Source organism: Sphaeramia orbicularis, chromosome 3, assembly GCF_902148855.1.
Source record: "Sphaeramia orbicularis chromosome 3, fSphaOr1.1, whole genome shotgun sequence".
NCBI classification, from domain to species: domain Eukaryota; kingdom Metazoa; phylum Chordata; class Actinopteri; order Kurtiformes; family Apogonidae; genus Sphaeramia; species Sphaeramia orbicularis.
This window is the reverse complement of record NC_043959.1, coordinates 51,274,943-51,301,615: the sequence shown is the minus strand read 5'-3', so window position 1 is coordinate 51,301,615 and position 26,673 is coordinate 51,274,943. Positions and strand designations below refer to the sequence as shown.

At 37.9% G+C, this 26,673-nt stretch overlaps 1 protein-coding gene across 1 annotated transcript; it reads right to left on the bottom strand.

Moving 5' to 3' along the window:
• Positions 1-11,902: 11,902 nt before the first annotated feature.
• On the bottom strand, positions 11,903-26,515 carry ctdspl2b (CTD (carboxy-terminal domain, RNA polymerase II, polypeptide A) small phosphatase like 2b). The gene is made up of 13 exons (XM_030162013.1): positions 26,294-26,515; positions 22,789-22,979; positions 20,823-20,952; positions 20,578-20,727; positions 19,222-19,470; positions 19,016-19,112; positions 17,374-17,485; positions 17,178-17,264; positions 16,786-16,848; positions 16,622-16,701; positions 16,268-16,394; positions 15,193-15,288; positions 11,903-15,069 (listed from the first exon to the last, which is right to left on the bottom strand). The coding sequence occupies exons 2-13, from the start codon at positions 22,954-22,956 to the stop codon at positions 15,004-15,006; spliced, it is 1,425 nt and encodes a 474-aa protein (XP_030017873.1). The 5' UTR covers positions 22,957-22,979; positions 26,294-26,515; the 3' UTR covers positions 11,903-15,003.
• Between the last annotated feature and the right edge of the window lie 158 nt (positions 26,516-26,673).

The following is a 26,673-nucleotide window of genomic DNA, read 5'->3' as shown; positions in this document are numbered from 1 at the left end:
TGCCTTCACACGCTTCCTGAAACTTGCGCAAGTGTTCCTCAAATATTCAGGTGACAACTTCTCCCAGTCTTCTTTAATAGTATCTTCCAGACTTTCTCGTAATAGTTTTGCTCATAGTCATTCTCTTCTTTCCATTATAAACAGTCTTTATGGACACTCCAACTATTTTTGAAATCTCCTTTGGTGTGACGAGTGCATTCAGCAAATCACACCCTCTTTGACGTTTGCTTTCCTGATTACTCATATGGGCAAAAGTTTCTGAAAAGGTATGGATAATAGTGTTAGGTATGATTATGACATCAATATATGTTTGGTTTCAAAACAATTGACGTAGTGCCTGCTGAGAAAAAAACAACTAAATGTTCATTGTAAATTTTGCTTCCCCACCCTGTAAGCAAGAGAAGTGCAAATTCACGAAAAAAATTACCATAAATGCACCACACTGGACCTTTTTATTATTATGTGAATTACACTGGTCTACAATTTTTTAGAAATGATTTGCTTCAGCGATTAAATGTGCTAAATGTTACGTATTTTAGTAAGATTAATTGGAAAATAAATGACAAAAGTGCCGGTTTGCTGATGTTTTCAAGGTATATGATTAAGTGTTATTACACATATATATTGGTTTATGTACATTTATATAATAGTTTTATAAATCTTCCACTAAATAGAACCTGTAAAGTGAATGTATTCTAATGTGCAAACAATGTTTTGAAGTACATCTTGTAGCTCTGAGACAAATATTCCTTTTGAGTCAAACCCATTCTCTCGTTAATTCTTGAATTTCACATTTTGACCCAAGGCTGTATCTTGAAAAGTTCAGCCAACCACCATTTTTGACTTGATTTTTCTTTATCAGTGACTCTCATGTGGTAAAATTTCATTACTTTTATTCTGGAAGCATTTTCCTTGTAGACCAGTGTTACCGGCAGGGGCAGAACCTATGGAGAGCAACCGTTACCAGCCAGAAGTGATGTTACAGTGTTGTTTCTGGGTGATCAGTGCAAGTAAACAAGCAGCAGTCAGTGAGCGAGACTGAGGGGAAAGCATGTGTTCACACTTGTTCGTGCAGCCTTAAGCTTTGGAACCCAGGTAATCAAACAAATCAGTGTCTCTGCATCTCTACCGGTGCTGGAACAGCCTGCGACAGAGGCAACATGTCCCTCCCTGACCATGTCTGACTGAGTACTTGCTTAAAAACAGACTTTGACATAAGATACGTTACGGAACGGTTAGTATTATACATGATCTTTTGAAGTAGTTAGCAATGAAAATTCACTACAGGTACCCTTAAAGTAATATACTAATTAGAAAAAAAACATAAGGATAACCAAAAGTAAAAAAAAAAAAAAAACAGCTGTTAAATAGGGCAGACTGCACTAAGAATCCTGAACAGAACTGGTTCAAGAGTCAGAGCTTATTTGGCTGGAGATTCCTGAGCCGGAATAGAAAATTTCTCTGGTCTCACAAAAAATCTGAATTCAACGTTTGAAACTACAAAAGTGACTTGTGACATAAAACTTTGGAGGCTCAATAGTTTTCAATAATATGGGAGGAAAGGGTGTAAAAGTGTCTGCCTGTCTGTCTGCCTATAACTCTAAATATACGCACATGTGTAGCTCTAAATATATATACATATTAAAACACTTATTGAAACACTATTGGAAAAAACAGTGTGTATAATATGTACTAGAGAAATACTATAAATATGAAAAGCAAAAGAAATATACATGATTACAAGTCATATAACACTAATGAATAGGCATTTCAATTCAAATACAAGGTTTCCTGCACCTATACCCGCTCATTAAAATACCCACCTGCGGTAATAGTTCTGTTCCCTCTATCTCGTCTGTGTCTGCACATGCCGACTGCAGCCAGTCGTTCTGTGGGTCTTGTAGCAGCTTCTCAAACAATGATGTATCACAACAGACATTCTTCTGAAAAGAGAGCTGATCATGCAGCCAACACAGGCCAACCACTGAAACATCCACCTTCCGTTGTTCCCATGAGTAGTAGTCACACCAGTCTTTGATGTTGAAGGTTAGGGGTGACTCTGTTGGTGGCAAGAAGGTGGTAGGGCTGGGAGAGTTGTTGTTGTTGCAGAGTTCCCTGAGCCAGTGGTTTTCATTATTGAGAAGCAGCTTATTCAGAAAAGTTTGATTAGAGCAAACCTCCCTTTTAAAACCCTCAGCGTCATATTCACTACAAAGTGCCAAAATGTTTAGGGAAATCTGTGTCACATCCTGCCACTGTGAATAGACACAAGGATCTATAGGGTCTGCATTGGTGCTAGGGGGCAATACTGGGGGCAGTACTGGGGGCAGTACTGGGGACAGTACTGGAGGCAGCACCGCTGAGCAGTTAGGCATGAGATGTTGATTAGCAGGATTTGAGAATAAAAGCATAAAGAATCCGTTGTTCTCACAGATGAGTAGATTCAGCCTTTGATTGTCAAGGGTCATGCAGAACTCCAGTAGAAAGGGGTTTATGGGGACGGTGGGCTGGTTCATCCACTGATCATAGTCGCAGAACTGTGTCAGCATGTACCCTGTGTCTGCAGAAGAGTTGGCACAGTATCCATATATCCAGGTGTTGGTCTTGTCTCCAAGGAGCTTCTTCATCAGTACGGTGTTGTTACAAACCTCTTCCACAAACTCCTCACGTTTGTTATCACTACAGAGGGACACGAGGACCGGGTCCACCTTACTGTCCTGTATCCAGCTGTCGTAGTTACAGGCCAGCTGCTGGAGGTTGGAGGCTTCTCTTCTTGCTATTCGATGGGAAGTGGAACGGAAGGGCGTTGGAGTTTCAGAAGGAGGGCCGACAATGGGGGAAGGCGGTGTGACATCGGTAGTGCTGCAGTCTGAAGACCTGCTGAGGAGTGGAGACATGACTACTTGCACAGCATAACACACATTCCTCCACACCCTCTGTAACTGCTGTGGCCTGAGAGTGTTCAAGGCCTGACACAACACGCCCACAGACGGGGAGGACATTTCTCTTACTCCTGCCATGACCTCAGCGCACAGTGTGTCATTAAGCCTGGCCAGATTTTGGTGATCACACCTCAGGGGGTTACTGTGGATACTATCAGTGTCATTGTTCGCCTCTGATGAGGAGCGCTGTAATGGGATGGTGGAAGGATTTGAGCAGTCTGGTCCTGGGTAGGTGCACTCCTCTGGAGACAGGAAGATATCCAGTAGGATGTCGATGAATGAGGCGCCAAAAGACCAGCTCACGTTGTGGTTTAAACCCCTAAAAATGCAAAAGTGCAACATTATTTATTTATTATTTATTTATTTTACCAATTTATTACAAAAGTATTACAAACAGTTATTAAAATCAACAACTGATCAACAAAATACATTTTGTTATAGGACACCCCAGAAGCAGTCCTCAGCTTATCCCAAAAAGATCCAAACATCCACCACCGACCAAAAGCATCTACTGATCTAGAGTGTTTAATACCTGTTGATCCACTAATCCTATCAATACATGTAAAATAACTGGTGTAAAATACAGTTTGTCATCTTTTCATGGTCATCAGATATGACCCATTTGGACGTTCAGAGGTTCCGTAGTGAACGTGGAAACGCCGTCATCTTCTGAAGCATTGATTCACCAGTAAAACCCATGGAGACGGCGGATGGAAACACTTGGTTTTCCGTTTAGTTTGGATATCTTTGATGAAAAAAGTCACTTTTTCTTCCATTTTCTCTTGTTTTTGATATATACTAACCCTCAATTTTAATCTGAGCTTTTATGAACATTTACATGATCAGTGAATTAAATATAAGAAAATACCTGATTTATACTGATAAAATGCAAAATATAGAGGATAATATTATGAGAAATGGTGATAAATAGAGAGAAATAAATAAAAGAGAAATAGGTGATAAATAGAGAGAAATTCTAAATTCTTCATTGGGAACTGCCGCAAAAGTAGTACTGGGTCTTTATGGGTTGGGGCGGCCATGGCTCAGTTGGTAGAGCGGGTCGTCCAATAACCGAAGGGTTGGCGGTTCAAATCCTGCTCTGTCCTAGTCAGTCCGTTGTGTCCTTGGGCAAGACACTTCACCCTCCTTGCCTCCAGTGCCACCCACACTGGTGTATGAATGTTCGGTGGTGGTCGGAGGGGCCACGCTTCTGTCAGTCTGCCCCAGGGCAGCTGTGGCTACAGATGTAGTTTACCACCACCAGAATGTGAGCGCGAATGAATAATGGGTCAATAATGTAAAGCGCTTTGGGTGTCTAGAAAGGCGCTATATAAATCCAGTCCATTATTATTATTATTATTATTATTATAAATGGGGGCCCTTAAACATAATGTAATACAAGTATACATAGAGTTTCCTTCTTTATTATCTTGTAATTCTTTCCATGTTCATATTTTTTATATTAATGCACTTAATGCATACTGTATGTTCACTGCAATTTATATGACAATAAACTTGTAAATGCTTAAAATAAGTAAAGATTCAAAGGACATTATATATTTTAAAAAGCATTTCACTATGTAAATCCTGCATGTCTACAAAGATCCTTCTGTTATCTGTGGAGACCCCACACGTTATTTGAGAAAGTAGTAAAACTAATATATTAAAACATCCACTGTTTTTGACTTTTTTTGAGATTGGAGTTTATTTACATGACACATTTATGTTATTTAGCCTTTATACATAATGGACCTTAATGTAAAAAAATACTGTCATCACTATTTGGAAATAAATGGATCCAAATGTCTAAATTTTAATGTGACGTCACTATCAAAGACTTCAGCAATGAAGCTCAACTTCTGTCGTGGTTTCTGCAGAAAATATTGTTTTCCCGTGCTTTATAATCATATACTGGTTATACATACTGGGTTTTATACTGCCTCATATTATTTTGTGTTTTAATAGATAACAGATTTTTAGTAAAGATGTATGATTTAGTTAGTGAAATGCTTTTTTTAAATGTATTCATTTATTTATTACCTCTGCCAAGGAATGATGGAGATTTTGTTTTCATCGGGGTTTGTCTGTCTGTTAGCAAGATAGCTCAAAAAGTTATGGACGGATTTTGATGAAATTTTCCAGAAATGTTAATACTGGCACAAGGAACAAATGATTAAATTTTGGTGGTGATCAGGGGGTGGGGGGGGGGGGGGTTGGGAGGGACTGATCTACCTTGGCCGTGGTCTGTGCTCTCCGAGTGCTTTTGTAGTTTATCTATTTAGTATTTTTGCTTCTGGGACAGTTTGCATCATGTTGTTTGAATGACCCTACATTAAATTGATCTGGTCTTAAAATGCATATTAATATTACAATCTGAGGCACAGAGGAAGATGTAAATTACACTGAGGCTTTATGTGAATTGTTTTGATGACTTACCACATTATGAGTTGTTTCAAATCTCCTGCAGACCAAAAAGAGAAATGGTTTCATGATTGTAGTGAGTTTTGTTACAAAAAAAAAAAAAGAAGAGACAAAAAAGCTCACTAGACTGCAGAATCTTATATGAAATACTGAATTAAAGATGCCTTACCTTGCTCACAGACTTCCTCTCCTTCCAAAGATGGGACTCGTATTCCAAACTGTAGGGTTATTCTGATATAATCCATCGGTACTTGTATTAATGTTGCTATGAACTCTGACATGTATCTGACGGCTGCATCCACCAGGCCACCCACCGCATTCATCAGATTTACAGAGATAGGTAGATGTGACAGGACGTTCACAAACATCTCCTGTACATTGTTCAACGTTGCCTCTGTGGATTGCTCCATCCTGAGGTAGCTCCTCAGAAAGCTGCTGGGCTCTTCATCCAATGGAACGCATGTCTGGGATCTCAGAAATGACAGTCCTGTCAGTAGAGATTTACCCAACTCCAGACCCACAGCCTTTACCAGCTCCGCCTCCAGTCCACAGTCCTGCTCCCCAGACAAAGTACAAACTAATAATTTGGGAAAGTCATCGACAAATTTCTCCCTCAGCAGTGGTTCTAGGAGGTGATATAAGCTGGTGATGACACTATAATATGCATTTAGGTCAACACCTGCTGGGTCAGAGGCGCTGCGTGCGTTTGTATTTTTACTGGACAAAGAATGAATCTGATCAATCACTTTCTGGATGTCTGCTTCTAATGTGGATTCACTGGCAGGAGTGTGGGCGTCCTTCCTCTGGATTAATGTAGGTTGTGAACATACTTCCTTGATTTCATATATGATCCCTGTAGATTGGAGTTTTTGAAGGGGGGAAACAGAGGAAGTATCATGTTAATTCAGGTTAAAACACAGAGTGTGACACATCTACAGCATTTTAATGTATCCGCTACTGTCCACAGAAATGGAACAGTCTAATAATGCCTTTCCCACGCTTAAGGTGGAGTCCCTAATTAGGTTGATGAGCTTTCCTAAATGGGTCATGAACTCTCAAAGTAAAACACATAAGAATAATGTGAAATGTGAACAGGGCAGAAGGAAAACATGTAAATAAATAAGCAAGAAAAACAAATGTTGACTTCAAAACGGGGTCTACTCCAGGTTTCTACATGTTAAAGGTAGTTTTTCACCAAGTCTTTACTCCTGGAGGGTTCTGTTGGTGTCTGCGAATTGGTTTAACCCTTTCATGCATGAATTGTGAGAACCTCAGTCAAGATTTTTTTCTTCAGTGTTTTTATTCCTCCTTAGGCATGAAAAAACAATGCGATCGAGGTTTTTTTTTGTTTTTTTTTTCTATGGAGTTACAAAAATATCCATGCATTTAATTTTTGAAGTAAAGAAACGTGTTTAAAACCCAATATCAGAAAGTGAGATGAAAACAATGAAATAAAAACATCTTTAATTCTGTTAATGTGATGTCTTCTCACATTTTAACATATTCTAATGCTAGTAATTACTCACTTCATGGAGATAATATGCAAAAAAAAACCTTCTTGTCTAACAAATAACAATTGATTTACACTCAAACATGTTAGCGCAGATCAGGTTTATCAAGAACAGCAAAGTTACAGTAATGGTCTGAATGTAAGTGTATGGGATGGTGCGCAAGTGTTCACTGTGTCGGCTGATATGGAACTAAAACATCAAAACCCATGAATATACAAGAGAACAGCTAGAGAAGAATTGTCCACTGTAGTGACCTACGCATGAAAGGGTTAAGAGTCTGGTTTAGACTCTACATGGAAAGTATCATCAGATAACTTTTGTTATGATGTGACGCAATATAAATAAAATTTGATTGATTGAAAACCATGAGAAATTAAAAGGAGAGGAGTCAGATGTGAAAAATGTACCAAGATGAAAACAACAAAATCTGTAAGAAGATTAAAATAATGTAAAGGACAAAAAATGAGGAAAAGATACAAGGAGTCGAAACAATGTAAATAAGATGGTGTGAATTTGGGTCCAGCATGAAGCCACTGGGTCTGACCTGAAAAGGTTTGGGAACCAGTCCTAAGATACTTCTTTTTTTTTTTTTTAGAAAATCATTTACAGTATAATAAAAAGACATTTCCCCTTTTATGAAATAATCTTGAATTATTTTGCTGCAATGTTTCTTTCAACATTCTCCTTTCACCTCATAGAATCTAAAATGCACACAAGTACAATGAGTCTAATACACAACACTCACTGTCAGGTTAGTTGCATGTTTCACAATAGATTATCCAATTTTACATCATTGTCCATAAAGTTGGAATTTTTTTTTTTTTTTTTTTCCCAGACACGTTCCTCTTTTTATTCCTATTTATACATATCAGTAATATCCTTTGACCAGGTACAATGATTACATACTGAGTCACAGTTACACTTTATGTATCAAGAATAAGTCCCATTATCACAGCCACTTCATGAGAAGAGGTAGATTTTTTTTTTTTTTTTTTTCTGATTTTATGATCAACAGTCAGTCATTATATACAGGGGTTGGACAAAATAATGGAAACACCTTCACCTCAAGATGATAATGCCCCAATCCATACAGCTAGAATTGTTAAAGAATGGCATGAGGAACATTCTAATGAAGTTGAGCATCTCGTATGGCCGGCACAGTCCCCAGACCTCAACATTATTGAGCATTTATGGTCAGTTTTAGAGATTCAAGTAAGACGTCGATTTCCACCGCCATCGTCTCTAAAAGAGTTGGAGGGTATTCTAACTGAAGAATGGCTTAAAATTCCTTTGGAAACAATTCACAAGTTGTATGAATCAATACCTCGGAGAATTGAGGCTGTAATTGCCGCAAAAGGTGGACCTACACCATATTAAATTATATTTTGTTGATTTTTTAAGGTGTTTCCATTATTTTATCCAACCCCTGTGTATTATATAAGGTTATAATCTGAACTTTATTTTGCTTTTCACTCACACTACCAGAAGTGAACTATAATAATACCTTTTTTTTCCATTATAGATAAAGAATTTAAAAAGAATAAATCACATTGTCACTATGATTCCATGTGAGGAAGTAGAAATATTTAATCCAACTTTAGGGACAAAAGTGTAGCTTAGTTTTCCACAAATTGGAAAGAAATAATCAAAATTTAAATGACAAAAATAAGTGACTAACATTACAGCATGTCACACAAGGAACATGAAAGTGTTTTTTTTGCTCACTGGTCTAAAAATCATTGTTTGGAGCTTACTTACCAAACAGGATGCACACCATGCAAGTAGCTGGTGTGGGCCACATTGTAAGTGTCCTCATCTTCATCCAAACAGGTCTAGGGTCTCCACATTAAAGAAGAAAAATCAATATTTACCCAGTTGATGGAGAGGAAATATTCATCTGGGACAGAGGAAGCGGGTTAAGTCTGAGTCGGCTCATAGTTGTGTAAAAGTGTAAATGCCCAGTGTTTGCATCCCAGTCCTTCCATGCTCCTGTTGCTGCAGGACAAAGTGCTGCCTGTTACATGGCCCTGTGCTCCTGGAGGATGCGCGACTCCCTGCAACCCGACGCCCGCCCTGCAGCCTGCGTAATTAAGGACACCGGTAAAGGGAAAAACGGAGGTGCGAAATGAGGGCTGTGAAACGCAGAAGGGATTTCGGCTACAAGCACAGCCATCGGTGTTGAATTATTAAAGCAGTGTGTTGATTAAGTCCACCGTCTGAAACCCGAGTCCTGCCCCGAGCCAGAAGACACCAGAAGGACTACTGCAGGAAAAATAAGATATCTGGTACAGACACTCTAAAAAAAAAAAAAAAAAAAACTATTCATGACTGTGTTGAAAGAAAGAAAGAAAGAAAGAAAGAAAGAAAGAAAGAAAGAAAGAGAGAAAGAAAGAAAGAAAGAAAGAAAGAAAGAAAGAAAGCTGTTCTTGAGTGTGTTAAAATAAAAAAAAAGGTTCACGACTGTGTTAAAATAAAAATTTTAAATAACAATAATAATAATAATAATAACCTGTACATGACTGTGTTAAAAACAAAACCTAGGCATAACTGTGCTAAAAAAAAAAAAAAAAAAAACCTGTTCATGACTGTTAAAATAAAAGATATTAAATAATAATGATAATAATAATAATAATAATAATAACCTGTTCATGACTGTTAAAATAAAAATAATAATAAAAAACCCTGTTCATGACTGTGTAAAAAAAAAAAAAAAAAAAAAAAAAAAACGGTGCATGACTGTGTTAAAATTAAAAAAAAAAAAAAAGTTCATGACTGTTAAAATAAAAATTTTAAATAATAATAAACCTGTTCACGACTGTGTGAAAATAAAAATAATAATAAAAAAAACATGTTCATGACTATTAAACTACAAATTTTAAATAATAATAATAATAACCTGTTCATGACCGTTAAAATAAAAATAATAATAAAACCCTGTTCATGACTGTGTTTAAAAAAAATAAACAAAAAACAAAACTGTGCATGACTGTGTTAAAATAAAAATTAAAATCTGGAGTTGTCATTATTTATAGGTTATTATGAGAGTATTTTTACTGGTCCAGCCTACTTCAGATTTAATTGGTCTGTGTGCGGAACCTGAACTAAAATGATTTTCTTCAGTATAATTTTTGCATTTCACGCATTGGACCCTTTGGTGGGCCGGATTTGAACACTGCTTTAGGTAAAATATTATCAGGTCCATAAGTATTTGGACACATATTTAATCATTTTGCCTCTGAACATCACCACGATATGATTGAAGCACAGACTTTCAGCTTTAATTCAAGGGGTTTAACAAAAATATTCTATTAATCGTTAAGGAATTACAACCATATAGCACTATAAACTGCCTCCAGAATTAAAGTAGTGAAAGTTGATCAAGTTTGTCGAAATCTGAAATTGTGAGAATCAATGAGAGAATATGTTTTACACTGTGCATATGATACAATACATTCACTTTACAGGTTCTTTCTAATGGATGATGTATAAATCTATTGTATAAATGTACATAAACCAATACACAAGTGTAATTACACTTTATCATATTCATTAAAAACATCAGCAAACCAACACTTTTATCATTTCTTTTCTGATTCATCTAATTAAAATATATAAGATTTTGCACATTTAAACTCTAAGGCAGATCATTTTAAAAAATGTAGATCATTGTAATTTTTTGCCTTTAGATAATATATTATCAGGTCCATAAGTGTGTAATTTTGCCTTTGTAAAACACTACAGTGAATCTGAAATGAAGCAATAAATATGTGATTGAAGTGTGGAGTTTCAACTTTAGCTCAAGGTGTTTAACAAAAATATTGCATTAATGTTTAGGAACTGAACCATTTCAAACATTATACCTTCACTTTCAAAGGCTCAAAAGTAGCAGCTTTATGTCCAGATGTGTCCTGGTTTATTCTATGACAAATGAAGCAGAAAAAAGATGGTGAATAAGAATAAATGTTTAGGGAAAAAACCCAGGGCAGAAAGAGAAGACAGATGACTGAAGGAGTCTGACGAAAGACTTGACCAAGCTCCTGCAGGGAAGAGTTTGATGATGTCCATGAGGGCAAAGGGTTTCCATCAAGTATTAAAAACAATCCTCATATTTATAGCCATAGTTTTGTCCAAATATTTTTGGCTTTCTGAAAATGGAGGGACATTGTGTAAAAATGGATGTAATTCCTCAAGTTAAAGCAGTGTTTTTCTTAAACTCCTTGAATAAAAGCTCCCATACTTTAATTGTATTTTGGTGATTTCATTTCAGATCCACTGTGATGGTGAACAGAGGAAACTACAAGATTTATGTCACTGTACACGTTTAGGTTACATAATAGCCTAATATGTACTTCCTATATCAGAAATAAAGCCTGTACTCTCTTGCTTATCAGACATAAACAACTTCAATATGGATTATGAATTAAAAAAGGATGGAAATTTAATTGTACAAAGAATAAGTTACCAATGTTGACTGTTCTGTAGTTGTTGACCTCAGTGTGGTCTGGAAAACTGAGGTCTAAAACAGGATGCATCTTAAGGCCTGATTTATTTCTTGAAAACTGCACAAACAGGTTGAGACACTGAACATGAAGCTTTTGGGATTTTCCTCCATTTTATAAATGTCAAACTAACCTTTTAACTTCAGTTACCTAACCGTCTGAGGACTGGAAATGGGGGGTAGGACTAGATAAGCAGGGGCTTCTTCCTACTCTCTTTCAGGCACAACGGTTGTTCCATTCGTTTTTTTTTTTTGGTTTTTTTTGGCTTTGTTTTGCTTTTTGTCCTATGTTTTGTATTATGTTTGTGTCTGAAATAAAATAAAGTTAAAATACCTGCAACAAGTCCAACTGCAGTGAAGAGCAGCAGGTTTAGATTTGTCCCCTTTAAGTGTCCACTGGATAACAGGCCTAGATCTAGCTGGACACTCATAAGATGTAAGACACTGTGGACCGCACACTGAATTCTGTCATCTGTTGTCTTCGGCATCCTAACAGTCAGGTGAAATAAAAACAGAGGGCATGCAGAGCAGTTTTAACTTTAAAACTTTGTTTCAGAAATTCAATGTAACTGTATATACACTTTACAATAGCATAGCCTGACGGCTAACAAAGATGTCTTAAAACTTTTTTAAATACATCTTCAGCACAAATAGCAATTCTTGCAAGTAAAATGGCTTAACCGATAATGAAAAAACAAAAATCATTAACACGATTGCTTTTTTCTGCAGAAAAAGTGCCATGATTAAAATTTAATTCAGGACTTTCCCACGAAGCAAGCTGTATTCTCTACATGCTAAGTTTAACAGTTCAGTGACATTGCGCTAAACTAAACATACAGATATTTGTAAGAAAAAAAAAACAAAAAAAAAAACACTCCATTTGATGTAAAGTTAAATCTTCATTAATACATTTAAAAAGTAGATATGACATGCCTTTTGAAATCAAAAATACAAAAGATTTTCCTTACTTTAAGGATTTTTTTTTTACATGAAGCTGCATGTATTGTACAACACTCAGTGTACAATAATAAACTGGTAATGCACATAAAAATGAGCTGGATGAAAACTATTTAAATGTCTCCCACCGATCCTTCAGGAACAAGCCATGACTGATAATACACAATCCAAAAAGCCCAATGAAGAGATGAGAAAACCTGGGCTACGTGTTGAACACTCTGAGGCTTGCATACTAAAAGATGGCAGTAATGATGGTGAGAGGTCATGGGGGTGGGCAGGGGGGGCGGGGGGCTACCATGGCAAGAGCTCAAGACATATTTCCACTTCTGTGCACATTGATTTCACCTCCTTGTAAAATAGTGAAGATCTGACCAGAGAAAGTTAATTTTCATCGTCTGGTTTTTGTTCGAGTTTTGTGCGGAGGCACCGCAATGCGGAGTTTGGAAAGACACTTAAGACTTCACCCCATGTACAATTTACATTCATAGTCTGGACATGTATTCTCTAACATTATGTCTGAGTAAACACCATTGTGCCCTGTAACAATTTCACTTGAATACAAACTAATTTGAATTTTTCGAGAGCTACTAACTTGTGGTGAAAAAGGCAGACAGGCAGATGCTGAACAGATCCAAAACCATCTGCGAGCAGGTCCTGTGTGAGTAAGCAGCGGAGGAGGGGGTTGGACAGGGCACAGCGGGGTTTACCGGGAAAATCTTAAACTCACGGGATACAACTCAGTGGAATCACAGTACACAACACATACTGCACATTGAAATCAAAGGGAAACGGGGGCGCGTGGGGTCTCCAGGTTTCAGTTTCTGTAGATCTTTGAGGTCTGATTGTCTCTTTCTATTTAACCATTTGGAGGGGGTGAGAGCACAGGGAATGGCATACTTGTGAGGAGAGGAATTGTATGGCACTGTACAGGCAACCCAGACAAACCAAACACTCACAACTGCTTCAAAACATAAAATGCACTTGGATTTAAACCCAAGGAGAACCCAGCGTCACTCGGCGGTGCATATTCAATTGTTAAGGAGACTTTCCTGGTTGTCTTTGCCTCGCTGAAGATCAAGAAGCAACCAAAAGACAGACAAGCTTCTGTTTGTGCCTTCTTTGTTGATGCCGACAAGGATGTCAACACATTTACATTGCTGTCTCACTAGTGAATAAATTAAGATGAAACAACAGGAGTAAAATGCCAATTTGGCTTAAAAATCCATTCTGAAAGAGCAGAAACACATTCATAGTTACCATTCTTATAACACAACGTGTTGACTGTGCTTAACATAAAAAAAAAAAAAAAAAAAGTAGACATACAGGTCGAGGGGCAGTCAAGATGTACATAACCTCAAAGAGGCTGACTGTTAAAACAGTATGTTGCTGGTGCCAGATAATGGCTGGTTCAGGGTCTGGCCACAGATTTCTTCCATGGGTAGACTTCATGACACACAGGCAGAGGTGCGCTACATTAGTCGTATAATGCTACCGATATAGCCGTCAAATTACACGTTACAAGTAAAAGAAACAAAGCTCTGATTTAGCCAGAATACTTGATTAGGAGTAAAGACAATACTGATTATAGACAAATGACAAATCAAATACTATTATTAAAGAAAAAGGTTAAACGTTGACACATACCACTGCGAAAATGAATGCCCTCAAACCTTTACAATATGTCAGATTTACAGGTAACAAGATTCTTAATCCTAACAGTTAATTAAGGAGCCGTATTGTGTCCACAGTGAAGCCAACATACTGATTTAACTCTATTAGAACAAGAACAAAGTGTACTTAAGGTCTTGCAATAATTCACTGGATTCAACTATGGAGTGGACTGCCACCATTATTACGCACCATCTGTGTTCTTCTGATGGAAAAGAAAGGCTTAGGATTGAAGTTACATGACCCCTTTTAAAATATCATATCTTACAAACAGAATACAATTTGAAACGCTATCTGTTTAAAAACAATGAAACACCAGTTTTACCAGAAAAAACTGCAACCAACAATAGAAACTTGACCCAGCTACAGAGGAATGCATATGATTTTAAAGGCTACAGATTGCAGGTTTCCCCAAACACCGAATCAGTGAGTGTGTGTGGCTTAGAGTAAACATACACACATGCACAGATTGATTTGCAGGCTGCTTGTTCCTGCTGGTATTAGTCTGTAGCCGCAGAGTGTCATTATTAGTCCGTGTCAACAGCGTGAGCACCAGGGATGTGGGTTCAGGGACTCTGTGGGGCTGGAGTTCCTCTTTACCAGGTGGCATATTCGTATCCACTGAGCCAGCACCAAGACTTTGCAATTTAGCGTGGAGACTCTATCCAGCTCCACAACTGAAGAGTCCGTCAAAAAGAGGAGTCTACCTGGGCTTGTTCATAGTGTGTGTAATTTTGTTTATACATGTAGATATTTAGAAAATTTCACCCAGATCTTTAAAAATGTTTTTCTTTAGAAGTTTTTTTTTAAAAAGCAATGGTGGGTTTGAAAGCAAAAAGAACAAACCAAAAAAAGAAAAAAAAAAAAAAAGGCTAAAAATTTAACAGTAATGGCAATGTTGTAGTTTGTAATCCAAAGAGGGTTTTTCTTTTTTTTTTCTTTTTTTACACGCATGTTGCCTTTCAGTCTGTTCGTGTTGTCCCGTCATGAGAGACCGTCATCTGGTTCAATCTGGGGGCAACAAGTCATGAAGCCGGAATCTCTCCCGAACGTGTGGCCGCACATCCTCGTTCTGTTGAGTCCAGTAGGCAAAAGAACCACAAGAAATGGAGAGAGAAAAAAATATATATATTAGATCACGGAAATCTGGATCGAACTGGTTACAACACATGCTGGCTCAAACCAAACATCGTACCATTTCGACCAGCTTCTCTAAGAAGGGCACCAGCTTCAACAGCTCATTGTCATTCTTGTCCATGAACCAGCTCTCTATGGGAATCCCATTGGACAACTGTGACGGAAAACAAAAAAAAAAAAAAACATGTCACTTACAGTAACAGATACAAACACAACTGACCCACAATTATTTTCATAATCAGAAGCAACAGAAATGTCATTTCTCATCACCATTTCCTTTGAGTGACTTCATATTAAGATGCTTAACATCTATTAGTACCTGACACTATTTATAGTCTTTGTATATTTCAGTAGTAGGCTTTAAATATTCAATTCCATTAAAATCTGTGTGCAATATATGTCCACAAATTCAAAAAAGTAAAGAAAAATATCAGTTTTACTTGTGTCCCAGGGCTCAATCGCAAGACAGGGTTCCCATTCTACAAGTGTAAAGTATGTGTATAAATAAATTCTTATTATGGTTACACATTAAAAATTAAAACTAAGATTTCATTATCTTCATTATGTTTCCAATAGAAGTCATCCATGTTTTAATTTTGTGCTTCAAGACTTTTTCAAAACTGCTATTTTGTTCCTTAAGACCTTGACTTTATGTACTTTTATAATTACGTGCCTATTTTTTTGGTTGAGATTGTACCTGTTGTGTGTAGTAGAAAAGTACATTTTTATAATAATAATAATAATAAATGTATGAATGCATAATTCACAGTAAATTATGTTTTACTGACAAACGCTTTCAAAACATGAAAATCACAAAAGTCCATAGACATCTCACACACAAGTTTCACTAGAATCATTCCAGTACTGACCGGTTAGTAAAATCAGATCTAGTTTTTGTACATTGTCCTTGTGTATTTCTTATCTTACAAGATTATGTGCCTTTGAGCATACTCTAAAATTCAAATATGAAACTTTTTTCCATACTTTAAGATTTTCACACAAAATTCCATACGTTGAGGTCTTAAAAAACAGTGTTTCAAAATTCCATACTTTGAGGCTTTCAAGACCTGTGCAAACACCCTGCAACTGCTGCTGCTGGTCATCAACCAAGCTTTCAACCCTTTAGGCCTTACCTGATATGCAAAGGCTTGTGGTGAATTGTCAATGATGATGGTCTTTGACAGGTCTCTGCCTAAGATGTTGAGGTCCTTGATGTAGTTTCCCTGGACACAGACACAATGCTCGCGAAACAACCTGTGTCTACAGTTACAACAGCAGGAAGACAAGGGGGGGTAGGGGTGAGGAAAATTATCAATCAGTGACCAGGTCAGGGCAATCAATAATTTAAAAAGACCACAATGCTGACACCTCAGTGACAGAACAGGCCATACATATTTGAAGCTTTAACCTCTGTCAATAGAGACGTATTAGTATTGCTTTGTCGACCAAATAGAAGTGTAAACTTAATACAAAAAAAGCCACCATACCTCACTAGCTGCTTCTTAGGATCCAAGATATTGAGGAGTTTATCTGCATAGACCTTTTTAGAGGCTGTGAAAAGGATGATCTAGGAGAAGAAGAAAACATAGTTAAAATTTCCCAAAAATAGCTCAAACGGGATGAATAAAAGAAGCGGTGAGTTTATATTTACCTCATAGATTTGAGACATGCGTTCCAGAAACTCTCTAAAGAATGGCCTCAAGCGCACGTAGACCTGCACACAACAATTCACCACAGGTAAACAAACACTACAGGTAAAGCAGGACCACTAGGATGTGTTTTTTCGACTTGGAGGAGTAACGGGGTTAGGGGAGTTTGTGCTCATAAACAGGACAGGACGAGTGGAGCTTAGGGAAACGCCAAGTTCAACAATGACGTCTTTCATATGAATGTTTACTCAACTTTTAACAGCTCTCACACTATATAGCAAATCTGTCTCCGTTTCAAATGCACTGCCAAAGAGGAACCAATGTCAACGTACTTGAATAAAAAGCCTTTAGCTCCCTCTAGGGGGACCATGGAAAAAAGAGAGGAAAATTTTACCTGGTAGATGACATCCTGAAAGAGGACAGGAAATGTGAGCGCTGCATCCTCCAGCTCATTTAAACTGCAGTGAACCAAAGTCTCATCCTGAGAAACACAATAGAAAGGGCTTAGAGAGTCTGAACAAAATACGAATCAATGTTTCATAGAAGGTAACTTTTAATAATAAGGTAAAAATAACAGGTATTTAACTGACCAGATCTAGGACGAGGGAGAATTCTGGCGTACTGCGGGTCTTCAGCGGTAAGGCTGGTTTACGAGTGAGCTGCTCTTCCGTCAGTGGAGGGACGTGTTTGATGAAGAAATACCTGAAATTAAAAAAAAAAACACCACATACACTTTCAGTCACAACACAAGAATAATAAAACCTGCTGAGACCTCTCACAGAAAACCTGTGACTGCATTACAAAAAGTGGTCATTTGTAAATATTCTGTGCTCAGTACATGGAAAAACTGATCTGAGCATGTTATTATTTTACCTTTATTTGACCAAGAAGTCCCATTGAGATTAAGAATCTCTTTTGCAAGGGAGACCTGGTCAAGGTAGCAGCCATACAAAGTCCAAACAACATAAAACACATACATGATACACAATTAACAATAAAACACAATAGCAACTATTCAACCATAAAGGCATCAAGAAAAACAGCGACAATCCTCCTTCACTGCATTTTCCATGATACCATGTTACCGTACTAATAGAAATACACACAGGGTTCCAAAATATTTGCCAGATACAAGAGTTAAATGTTCTGAGAGTGAATCTACTATATTCCTCTTCAGCCATTTTTCAAGTGTATTTCTACACCTAACAAGACATCTGACATGTTACCCCAAGTCTAATATTAGGCCTGTGTAACATGACACTTGACAACATTTCTTGCATTTTTCCGAACAGCATGGAACTATACATGAAGACACAAAAACATCAAGAAGAATCATGTTTAATAGAGGACAACCTGCATCAAAGTCCCAAGTAAAAGAAGAAACTAATCAAATATGAAAAATTACAATATTACTATTATCATACTTCATTCAGACTAGAACCTCACACCACAGGAACAGCTTCTTCCCTACTGCTGTTAAAACTCCTGAACTCTTAATAACGCCAACATCAAATATTGTATTGTCACTTTATTCAACTGCTGAATAAGACTTCACTGTTAATTACTTGCACTATTTGCACAGAACCATAACTGGTATCGTTATACATCACTCAAACCCATTGGTTTTGACCACATTGTATATCTTGAAAAATCTGATAATCCACTATAACTCTGACTTGTTTATTTATTTTATTCTTTTCTATTTATTTTTTTACTGTATGCTTCTTACCTAATCCATGTTCTATGTATGCACCAAACCACTGAAGCAAATTCCTAGTGATGTGTAAGTAAATAAAGTTTATTTATAAAGCGCTTTTCACAGATAAAAATCAAAGTGCTCTACATAAACTGGATGCAATAAAACAACAAATAAATAATTTCATAAAATAAATAAAAAGGATAAATCCATCAACCAAGTCCTTTCCTAAATAAAAACATCTTGAGCTGCTTTTTAAGAGTCCATGCAGTCAACCACACGAAGGGGCAGGGACAGGTCATTCCAGAGTCTGGGAGCTCCAGCCTGAAAGGACAGGTCTACCCAGGTTTTAAAATGTGAACCCTGTTTACTTGCATGCAATAAACATGATTCTGATCATTACTGCTGTATTATGATATAAAGATACATATGCGGTGATTATAGCTATATCAGCCACTGTAAACTTAGAACAGCTGCTGTAACCACGAGCATCTAACAACACTTCATTTCGTTCTTGTTCGTTGTGTTTGACTTACGGGTCAAAAACTTCCCAGTCTTCCTCATAAGATGCCTCTGGTGGAACTGCAGCAGGAGGAGAGTCCACATATGCCATATCTGGACTGGAGCCTGGAGCTGGGACCATAACAAAAAAAAAAAAAGAAAAATAGTAGTTATTGACCTTATTCTTATTGTGCTATGATGTACAAGTCAGAACATTGTTTCCCCGAGTGTAAAAGTTTACCCGTGAGGGGTGGAAGGTCAGCATCAGTGTCCAGTTCTCCTTCCTCTACTGTTGAAGACACCTCTGGGATGTGAGGAGGCCGCAAGGGAGGCAGCTGGGATACGCTAGAGTAGAAGTTAGTGGTGGCACAGAGTTCTTGTGTGGATGTGGCTGTGCTGGTGGGTGTCTCCACAGCTTGCTCGATGTCAAGCTGCTTTACTATCTCCTCAGCCTCCAACGCCTGGTCTGGAGAGTCTGAGCCAGAAGAGGCTGAAAATCAAAAAAAGGAGGCATCTTAATGTTTAATGTCCAGACAAAGAGCACCACTACAACTCCATCTGGGAAAACTTAAACAAAACAGCACAGATTCATCTTTTATAGCATGTGTAATAATTTAAAGGTCACTACGTAAGACTGACATTCGAAGAATCAGTTGTTAATGGAAGATTCTCTAACAATATATATTCTCATAAACCCAGGATGTTCACAGAAACTTTATGCACATTACAGCTACAATTTTCTTTTTGGGGCATTGTCATTAAAAAGCTATAAATATACAGCTTTACACAATTATCAGTTACGATGCGCCTTTAAAAAGGAAAAGAAAACAAAATGCTTTATTAGGAAAAAAACATGAAACTACTTTTAAAACAGATGTGTGAGTAAAAATTCCACATGCAAAATTTGTACAAAATAAAGTAACAACGAAAGAGGTCATGTGCTGCAAGAGAAAACACCTATAAAGACCCAGAACTATTTTTTGTGGTGACTTCCAAATGAATTTCTCTCTACCTTTAACCATTGCCAAGTGAATTATGACCATTTATAACATTATCTTTTACATTTATTCACTGAAAATCTGGTATTTTCCTATATTTAATTTACTGACCATGTATGTATTAATAAAAGCTCAGAGTAAATTCAAAAGTCACAATATCAAAACAGAGAAAATTAAAGAAAACTAAATATGAACACAAAAAACAAGTGTCTACACCCACTGTTGGGTGAATCAACATTACTGAAGACAACGGTGTTTCCATGTTCACTGCGAATATATCCGACAAAAGAAAAAAAAAAAAAAACATCTGATGCTGCTGAAATACTGAAAAACTGCATTTTACCCTGATTATTTCACTATTGATAGGATTTGTGGTTCCAAAGTCCTTAAACATTTTAGCTCAGAAGATGCTCTTGGGTTTTAAGCGTTAAACAATGGACTATTTTTTTTTCTCTCCATGGTATTTTGTTGCAACTATAGTACGCACCAATTTCTTGAACTGAAACATGACAATTAAGAGACTCAAGCTATTCTAGTTTGAACCAGTTTGCTGATTGATGACTTCTTAGTCTAGGAAAAAAGTTTTATGGTTTGCTTACCATTTTTAGCTGGTGAAAAAAAGTTAAAAACAGGAGAAAAGATGGTCCCAAGAAGTGTTGTTCTGGGAGGGCTGGCCGTCACCTCAACAGCTGTCGTCTCCTCCAGGCTGCCATTGGGCTTCTCCTTACTCCTGTCATGATTGGTAGCCTCTGCGGGGGAGAGTTAACAGGACTGAGTGTCAGCAGAGCCGTGGGGAAGACACTGATTTGAGTGTGAGTGGTTTTGTTCGGTGTTTGCCACTCACGTCCATTGACTGGGCCTCTCCTGCCAACCCTGCTGCGGGGGTTGTTGGCATTCGGAGGAGTAGAGGTGATCAGGTTGTTGTCCACATCACAGTGGAGGCGTGACTTCTTGGCTGGGCTTTCCTGCTGCACCTTGAAGAGGCACAATATGATGAGTCAAATAGAAAAAAAAACCTGCTAATAGTAGGACTCACATGGGCAAAAAAGTAAATAAGATCAACACAAACTTAAGATAAATAATCTGACCAATGTTGATGTGAAAAAAGGATTAGATCAGCACTAAACAGTTGAGGAATTATTTGAAATTTACAAGGCTGGACCCAAATGTGTGACAACGTGACTACTTATTTAGTAGACAGACATCCAGTTACCGATTTTCATCTAAGGTTTTTTTTTAAGAGTCACTCAGGCTTTTATGTCAAACAAGTGGTTCATCTTGTCATTCACAATATATCCTCAAGAGGGAAGTTTCACCCCAGCAGCTCCCATTATTCACAGTTCAATTCACACATTTGGCTTTACTACTCTGATGAAGTAGTGACAATGTACAGCAACTGTTGCATCATGGGTTGTTAGCACTACTGTCACCTCCAGGGTTTATATCAGTCTATTTATAATGACTATTTAGAGTCCAGCTGCGTTTTAAGTGTTCAGTTAGTTCATTTTAACCTGTAGAACCTAGTGTGAAGTGTTTTGCTTACAATGTAAAGTCCTGATGTGAGATTAAAAAGGAAATCAGGTCATATTAAGATGCAGATGAACTGTGGGGTGAGTCTGGGTCCTGAGGGGACATGTTAGTGAAGTCTGATGTTATGTACCAACAGCTTATAGACATGAGAAAAAATGCTTTGATCATTCTGCTGCAGTACATTGTTACATTTTCTGGTTCATCAGCATGTCCTGAGTCATTAAAATGTATGTTGGCTTATTAAAGCTGACATTAACTGTTCTAGGATGAACAACAGCCCTCATATAAACATCGCTAAGTTTGTAAAGAATGACATAAAGATGCTTTCTATGAAAAGGTCTCCAATTCTGATCACTTACATTGTTAAGATTAAGAATAGGTTGGTCTCCAGTTGGGGCCCGCAAAAAGTAATTTGGCCAAACTCCAGAAATTTAGAATCCAATGTTGACAGAGTGACTGATGTCACAGTTTGTGTCAAACAAGTCAACTGAAGAATAAAAAAACACTATCAATGTGAACTTAAATCACTAGTAATATACTTCTTAAAAAAAAAAAAAAAAAAAAAAAAAAAAAACTTTCAGAACATGCCGTTGCTGCTGAATGACATTTTTCCAGCTCACTGTAAAAGAAACAACTACAAGAAACAAACAAATGTACAATATCCTACAAAATCAGCATCAAAGCATCTGACACAAATGATCATGGTTTTATTAGACCTCTCCTACAATAGGACTTGCAAGGCCACTGTTATTGCACAGTGTCCAGGAGCTTTAAAAGATCAGTAGTGGGAAAAAAAAAAAAAAAAAGAACTCTTGTTTTTAGGAGTTAGAAAAACATTTTGATGGAGTGAAACAGATACAAAAATAAGTTATGGGTTTAAATTAAGAAATAATACGACATCTGTGTGGAGTGAGAATAATAAGTAAAAGGAGGAGAGTATAAAGCCCCTGTCTTCTTCTAACCGAGTAGACTTTTCCACTTGTTACTACCTCCTGTCCCTGCACACCAACTCTGTGAGCCAGTAGCTAAAATTAGAACCAAGTCCGACTTCTCAGACAAGCTGCTGCATTCCACCAGACATTTCTTGGGAAACATGACACTCTGCACCAAGAAACACTGTATTTAACTCCTGGAGAGCACAGCACTACATGTGGATTTAAACAGAGAAAATCTTAGGTAACGTGTTAAAACCCTGAAAACGCAGACCACAGTACTTCACTGAAGCCTCAAAGGGGATCAAGGCTCAACCAAAGCAGATCATATGATGTGATCACAGGTACCTTGACAGCATTTCCTCTGATGAACTTCTTGATGGTTGAGAACAAGCCCCTCCCACCGCTAGTAGGAGTGTCCTCTTCTACTTCTGAATGTCTCCGCTTGGTCCGGGATGGGCGACTTGCCAGACTAGGGTTCGGCTGCTGAGACGCCTTACGCATTCTCAGCCTCATTGTTTGAGCAGTCACATGTAAATCTGTTTTAAAATATCGAACAAGGAAGAAAGACAGAAGATACAAGAAGAGGAAGAGGATAAATAAGTAGTGCACACAATAAAAACAGTCATGCAAATTCTGAATTTAAGTAATTAAACAAGTTTTTTAAAACAGTCTTTACTGCTTAAAAAAAACAACCACCAAAAAACAGATTTAACCGTTAAGTTGTTTTTTTTTTTTTTGTTTTTTTTTTAAATATATTGTGAGGTAAACTAGTGCATTTCGTGACCAACATCTGGATGCATTTAAGATCCCATTACACTTACATCACAGTGGATCACAGCAGCTACAGCTGGTTTTTGTTCCCTCCGTACAGTAAAAGAAAAAAACATTACCAACCATCTTACTATGCATCAATTTTCCAACAATTCCCTTTTATTAACCATGTACATGCAACATCAATGGTGGAGGTCATGTCTAAACTGGAGGTTAACCTGAGGAAAACACACACCCGGCCAGGTCTGTAGAGGAAACTAAGTTAATTGCTCAGCTTTGTGCTCAAGTATGCATTGGGAGAACTAAAAAACTATTCATAGTGAACATGAATTGTCAGTCAGGCATGCCCGCCCCTTACACTTCTTGCGTAACAACAGCTGGCTGAAAATGTGTCTGGACATATCCATAACTAGCCGGGAACCTTTACACACACAATAGCACCCTCTTAAAATGTAGTGGAAGTCTCATACTGTAAATTTGCCCCACCACCTTCACTACATCTGCTTTATATTTACACAGAGGGGGCTATCCATGAGCATACCAGAGGTGTACATGCTCTTGCTCAATCGCATTCACACACACACAAACACGTTCACACACACACACATTACGAACGCTGATGGTGCTAAAGCACAAGGTAGCATAAATGCAAAAGGTGCAACAAATTTAAGGCTACACAGAGCATCAAATAAAAGTATTGTAGCCTCTAGATCTCTTTATTTATTAGTCTTTAACAGAACATAAATCCTATGAATATAAAATGTATAAATAATGTTCTGATAATACCACAGCCAGTTTCTGCTTTTTTCAGTGATGATATTTTACAGCATCAGTTCCTCCACAAGAAGGATTACATCATGGCACAACCTAAGTGTGAAGACTATTTTCTAATTACTGTTGTCACAACAGTAGAGAAAATACAAAAAACAGCTTAAACAATGGTGTTTTGGTAGAATCTGGTCAGAATTATATCTTGTTTTTGACATCCTTATGTCTCATACAGTAAAAAAGATGACAATGGCGGGGTGAAAAAATTACACATTACACTGCATCATGAACTCCTTCCCAACAAACTTGAATAAACAATGACCAGATAGTACCATAGTAATGGTCACTGTGTGGTCACATAAATTCTAACAAAGCCTGAAATTGTATGATTTTTAGTAACAAGGTGTGCATTCAATAACAGTGAACAACAGAAACAATTTATGATACTCTTAAACCAGAACGAACATAATGTTACCAAGATGTGTTGACCTTTTGCAGATGTATTTACATGACATTTTTAGCAAACCTCCATATCCTACAGGTTGTGTGTTATCAGTGTATTTTGTGACCCCTGACTGTTTTAGTTCTTTCCTGGTACTTTGTTACATTAGCCAGTTTTAAACAACTTACACAGCATCTCTAAGTTCTTACACTTGGGACTGTTAATGTTGGACATGAACTTGAAAATCAATTTCACAATGTCGAGACTGTCCGAGTTATAAAGCCAACTCTAATATTTGAGAGGTACAAGTCCTCATAATGTGTCTTCACTATTCAACTTCACTGCTACACACGCAGTCTTTTCTCTGCTTCCTAACTATTAAATGTTTCACATCAGGATGAAACAGACTCATCTAACTGCCCTCTCCGTGCCACATAAATACAAGTCTATACGTGTTAAACTTTACCATGGGCATGACAGTCGCATCACAGATCCTACACGTCCACCTTTCTGGGCACTCGCTCACCAACCAAGGATCATGCACACAGCTAGGTACGAGCAACTGAGCGGGAAATAAGAACATGCATGCACTGAGTCTGTATGAGGAGGCTAGCAGTGTTAGCCATGGTAACAGTCTAAAAACAAGAGAGGCCCTCCGACATCCCGTCCACTCCGCAGCATTAGTCCTGATCCTTAGCTGAGGTGGCTGGCTACCATACAGCATGTCTGTCACATCAAAGCCATTTCCATGCCAGAAGCTGACAGTTCTGCTTCAAGTGTCCCATCGAGTTGTCAGTGGCTGTACTGTTTCGCCAGTTTGTCACCATTAACAAGAATACGTAGCTAATCGAGCAGCTAGGTGTAAGAAGCTAAGGCTTCCTAAGAGGTCGAGTTAAAAGCTACGCCTCAAACTCTACGGTGGTGTACAAACTAGCTCAGGATACAGTCACTTTCTTGCTACACTGTTAGATTTTACAAGCGACATAAACAAGTACATTTGAAATTAGCTAGTGTTAGCTAATGCAAGTCTGCTATTCGGGTCCACAAGCGGTAACATTAGCGGTCCATCAAAACCCTATTAGCTCATCGTAACGTGCAGTTAGCAAACCAGTGCAGAATGGGGCAATTATTCAAGTAACAGTTTTAAAGTGAGGATCATCAGTTAAATAATCGTGGACAGCGGAGTAAACTGTGCGACTCAACTGTCTATTCAACTGAATGACAAGGTTATGATTAGATTTGTTTGACAGTGAAACTCGCCAGATGATCAATGATCGTAACAGCAACATGATAGCATTTGGTATCATCTATTAGTGCAATTCACCTTATCGTTTCATAAAGAGTTTGATTCCTCTCACCAGTTGTGATACATGGACATCTGTCTCAATTCCCAATGGAGTCATGTTAACATAAAATTCAGCTAGCTTGCTTAGCTAACGTACACCTAGCAAAGTTCAGTGGAGGAATGCCAATTGAAGCATTACACCTGGAGTAAACTATCAGGTCTAAACGGGTCAGTTGCCCATCAAGAGGACATACGCATAGTTGCACATTTTAACATAGTATTTTAATATTAATACTGAATGAATAAATTCTAGAGGCAAAATAACCCATGTTTGCCGAGCCGACCAGGAATTAGCCGCGTCCATGGTAGGCCGCACTTTAGCAGTCCTCCGCTAACACTGTGTATTTTAGCTTAGCGTGGCTAACGTTGACGCTACCTAGCCGTCTCGTAAATTTGCTTCGGGCTAACAGATGTGCAGAGGCAGGGAAGGAAAATATTTATCCTGTCGTTAGCCAACATTACATAAACTGCAAGCCAAACAAGGCAAAATGCACGAATAAGGCTGATAAACGTTGTCGACTTACTTTAGAGTGATCCGCAGTATCTGGAGATGACAACTCAACGCCGAGTGACCATCACAACGGAGGAATTTGTTGTTTACGTGACCAGAACCGACTTTTACCGTGTATCTGCTCAAGGGCCGTCTCCGAAATGACACACCGTTGTGTTACCAGGCGCCATTTCCCGCCTCTGCTCAGTCTCTCCGAGGCAGATACCCGTATGGGACACAGACACACCCCCCTCTCAAAACACCAGCTACGGTCTGCAGCAGAGACCAGCACTCGGTTTTCTCCTTCCACAGCTCACACCGAGGCGGAGGATCTCTTTGTCTCCGTGATTTTTTGTAAACAACCTGTCAATTGGCTCGTATATATATAGCTGGATTTTTTTTCTTTTTGTTAGA

Excerpts from the sequence above, each read along its gene's own strand:
- ctdspl2b (XM_030162013.1), bottom strand. The coding sequence starts at position 22,956 with ATGAGGCTGAGAATGCGTAAGGCGTCTCAGCAGCCGAACCCTAGTCTG. Across the intron at positions 17,265-17,373 it reads TCTCCCTCGTCCTAGATCTG|GATGAGACTTTGGTTCACTG; the intron begins GTCAGTTAAATA and ends TGTGTTTCTCAG. Across the intron at positions 16,849-17,177 it reads TTCAGGATGTCATCTACCAG|GTCTACGTGCGCTTGAGGCC; the intron begins GTAAAATTTTCC and ends TGTTGTGTGCAG.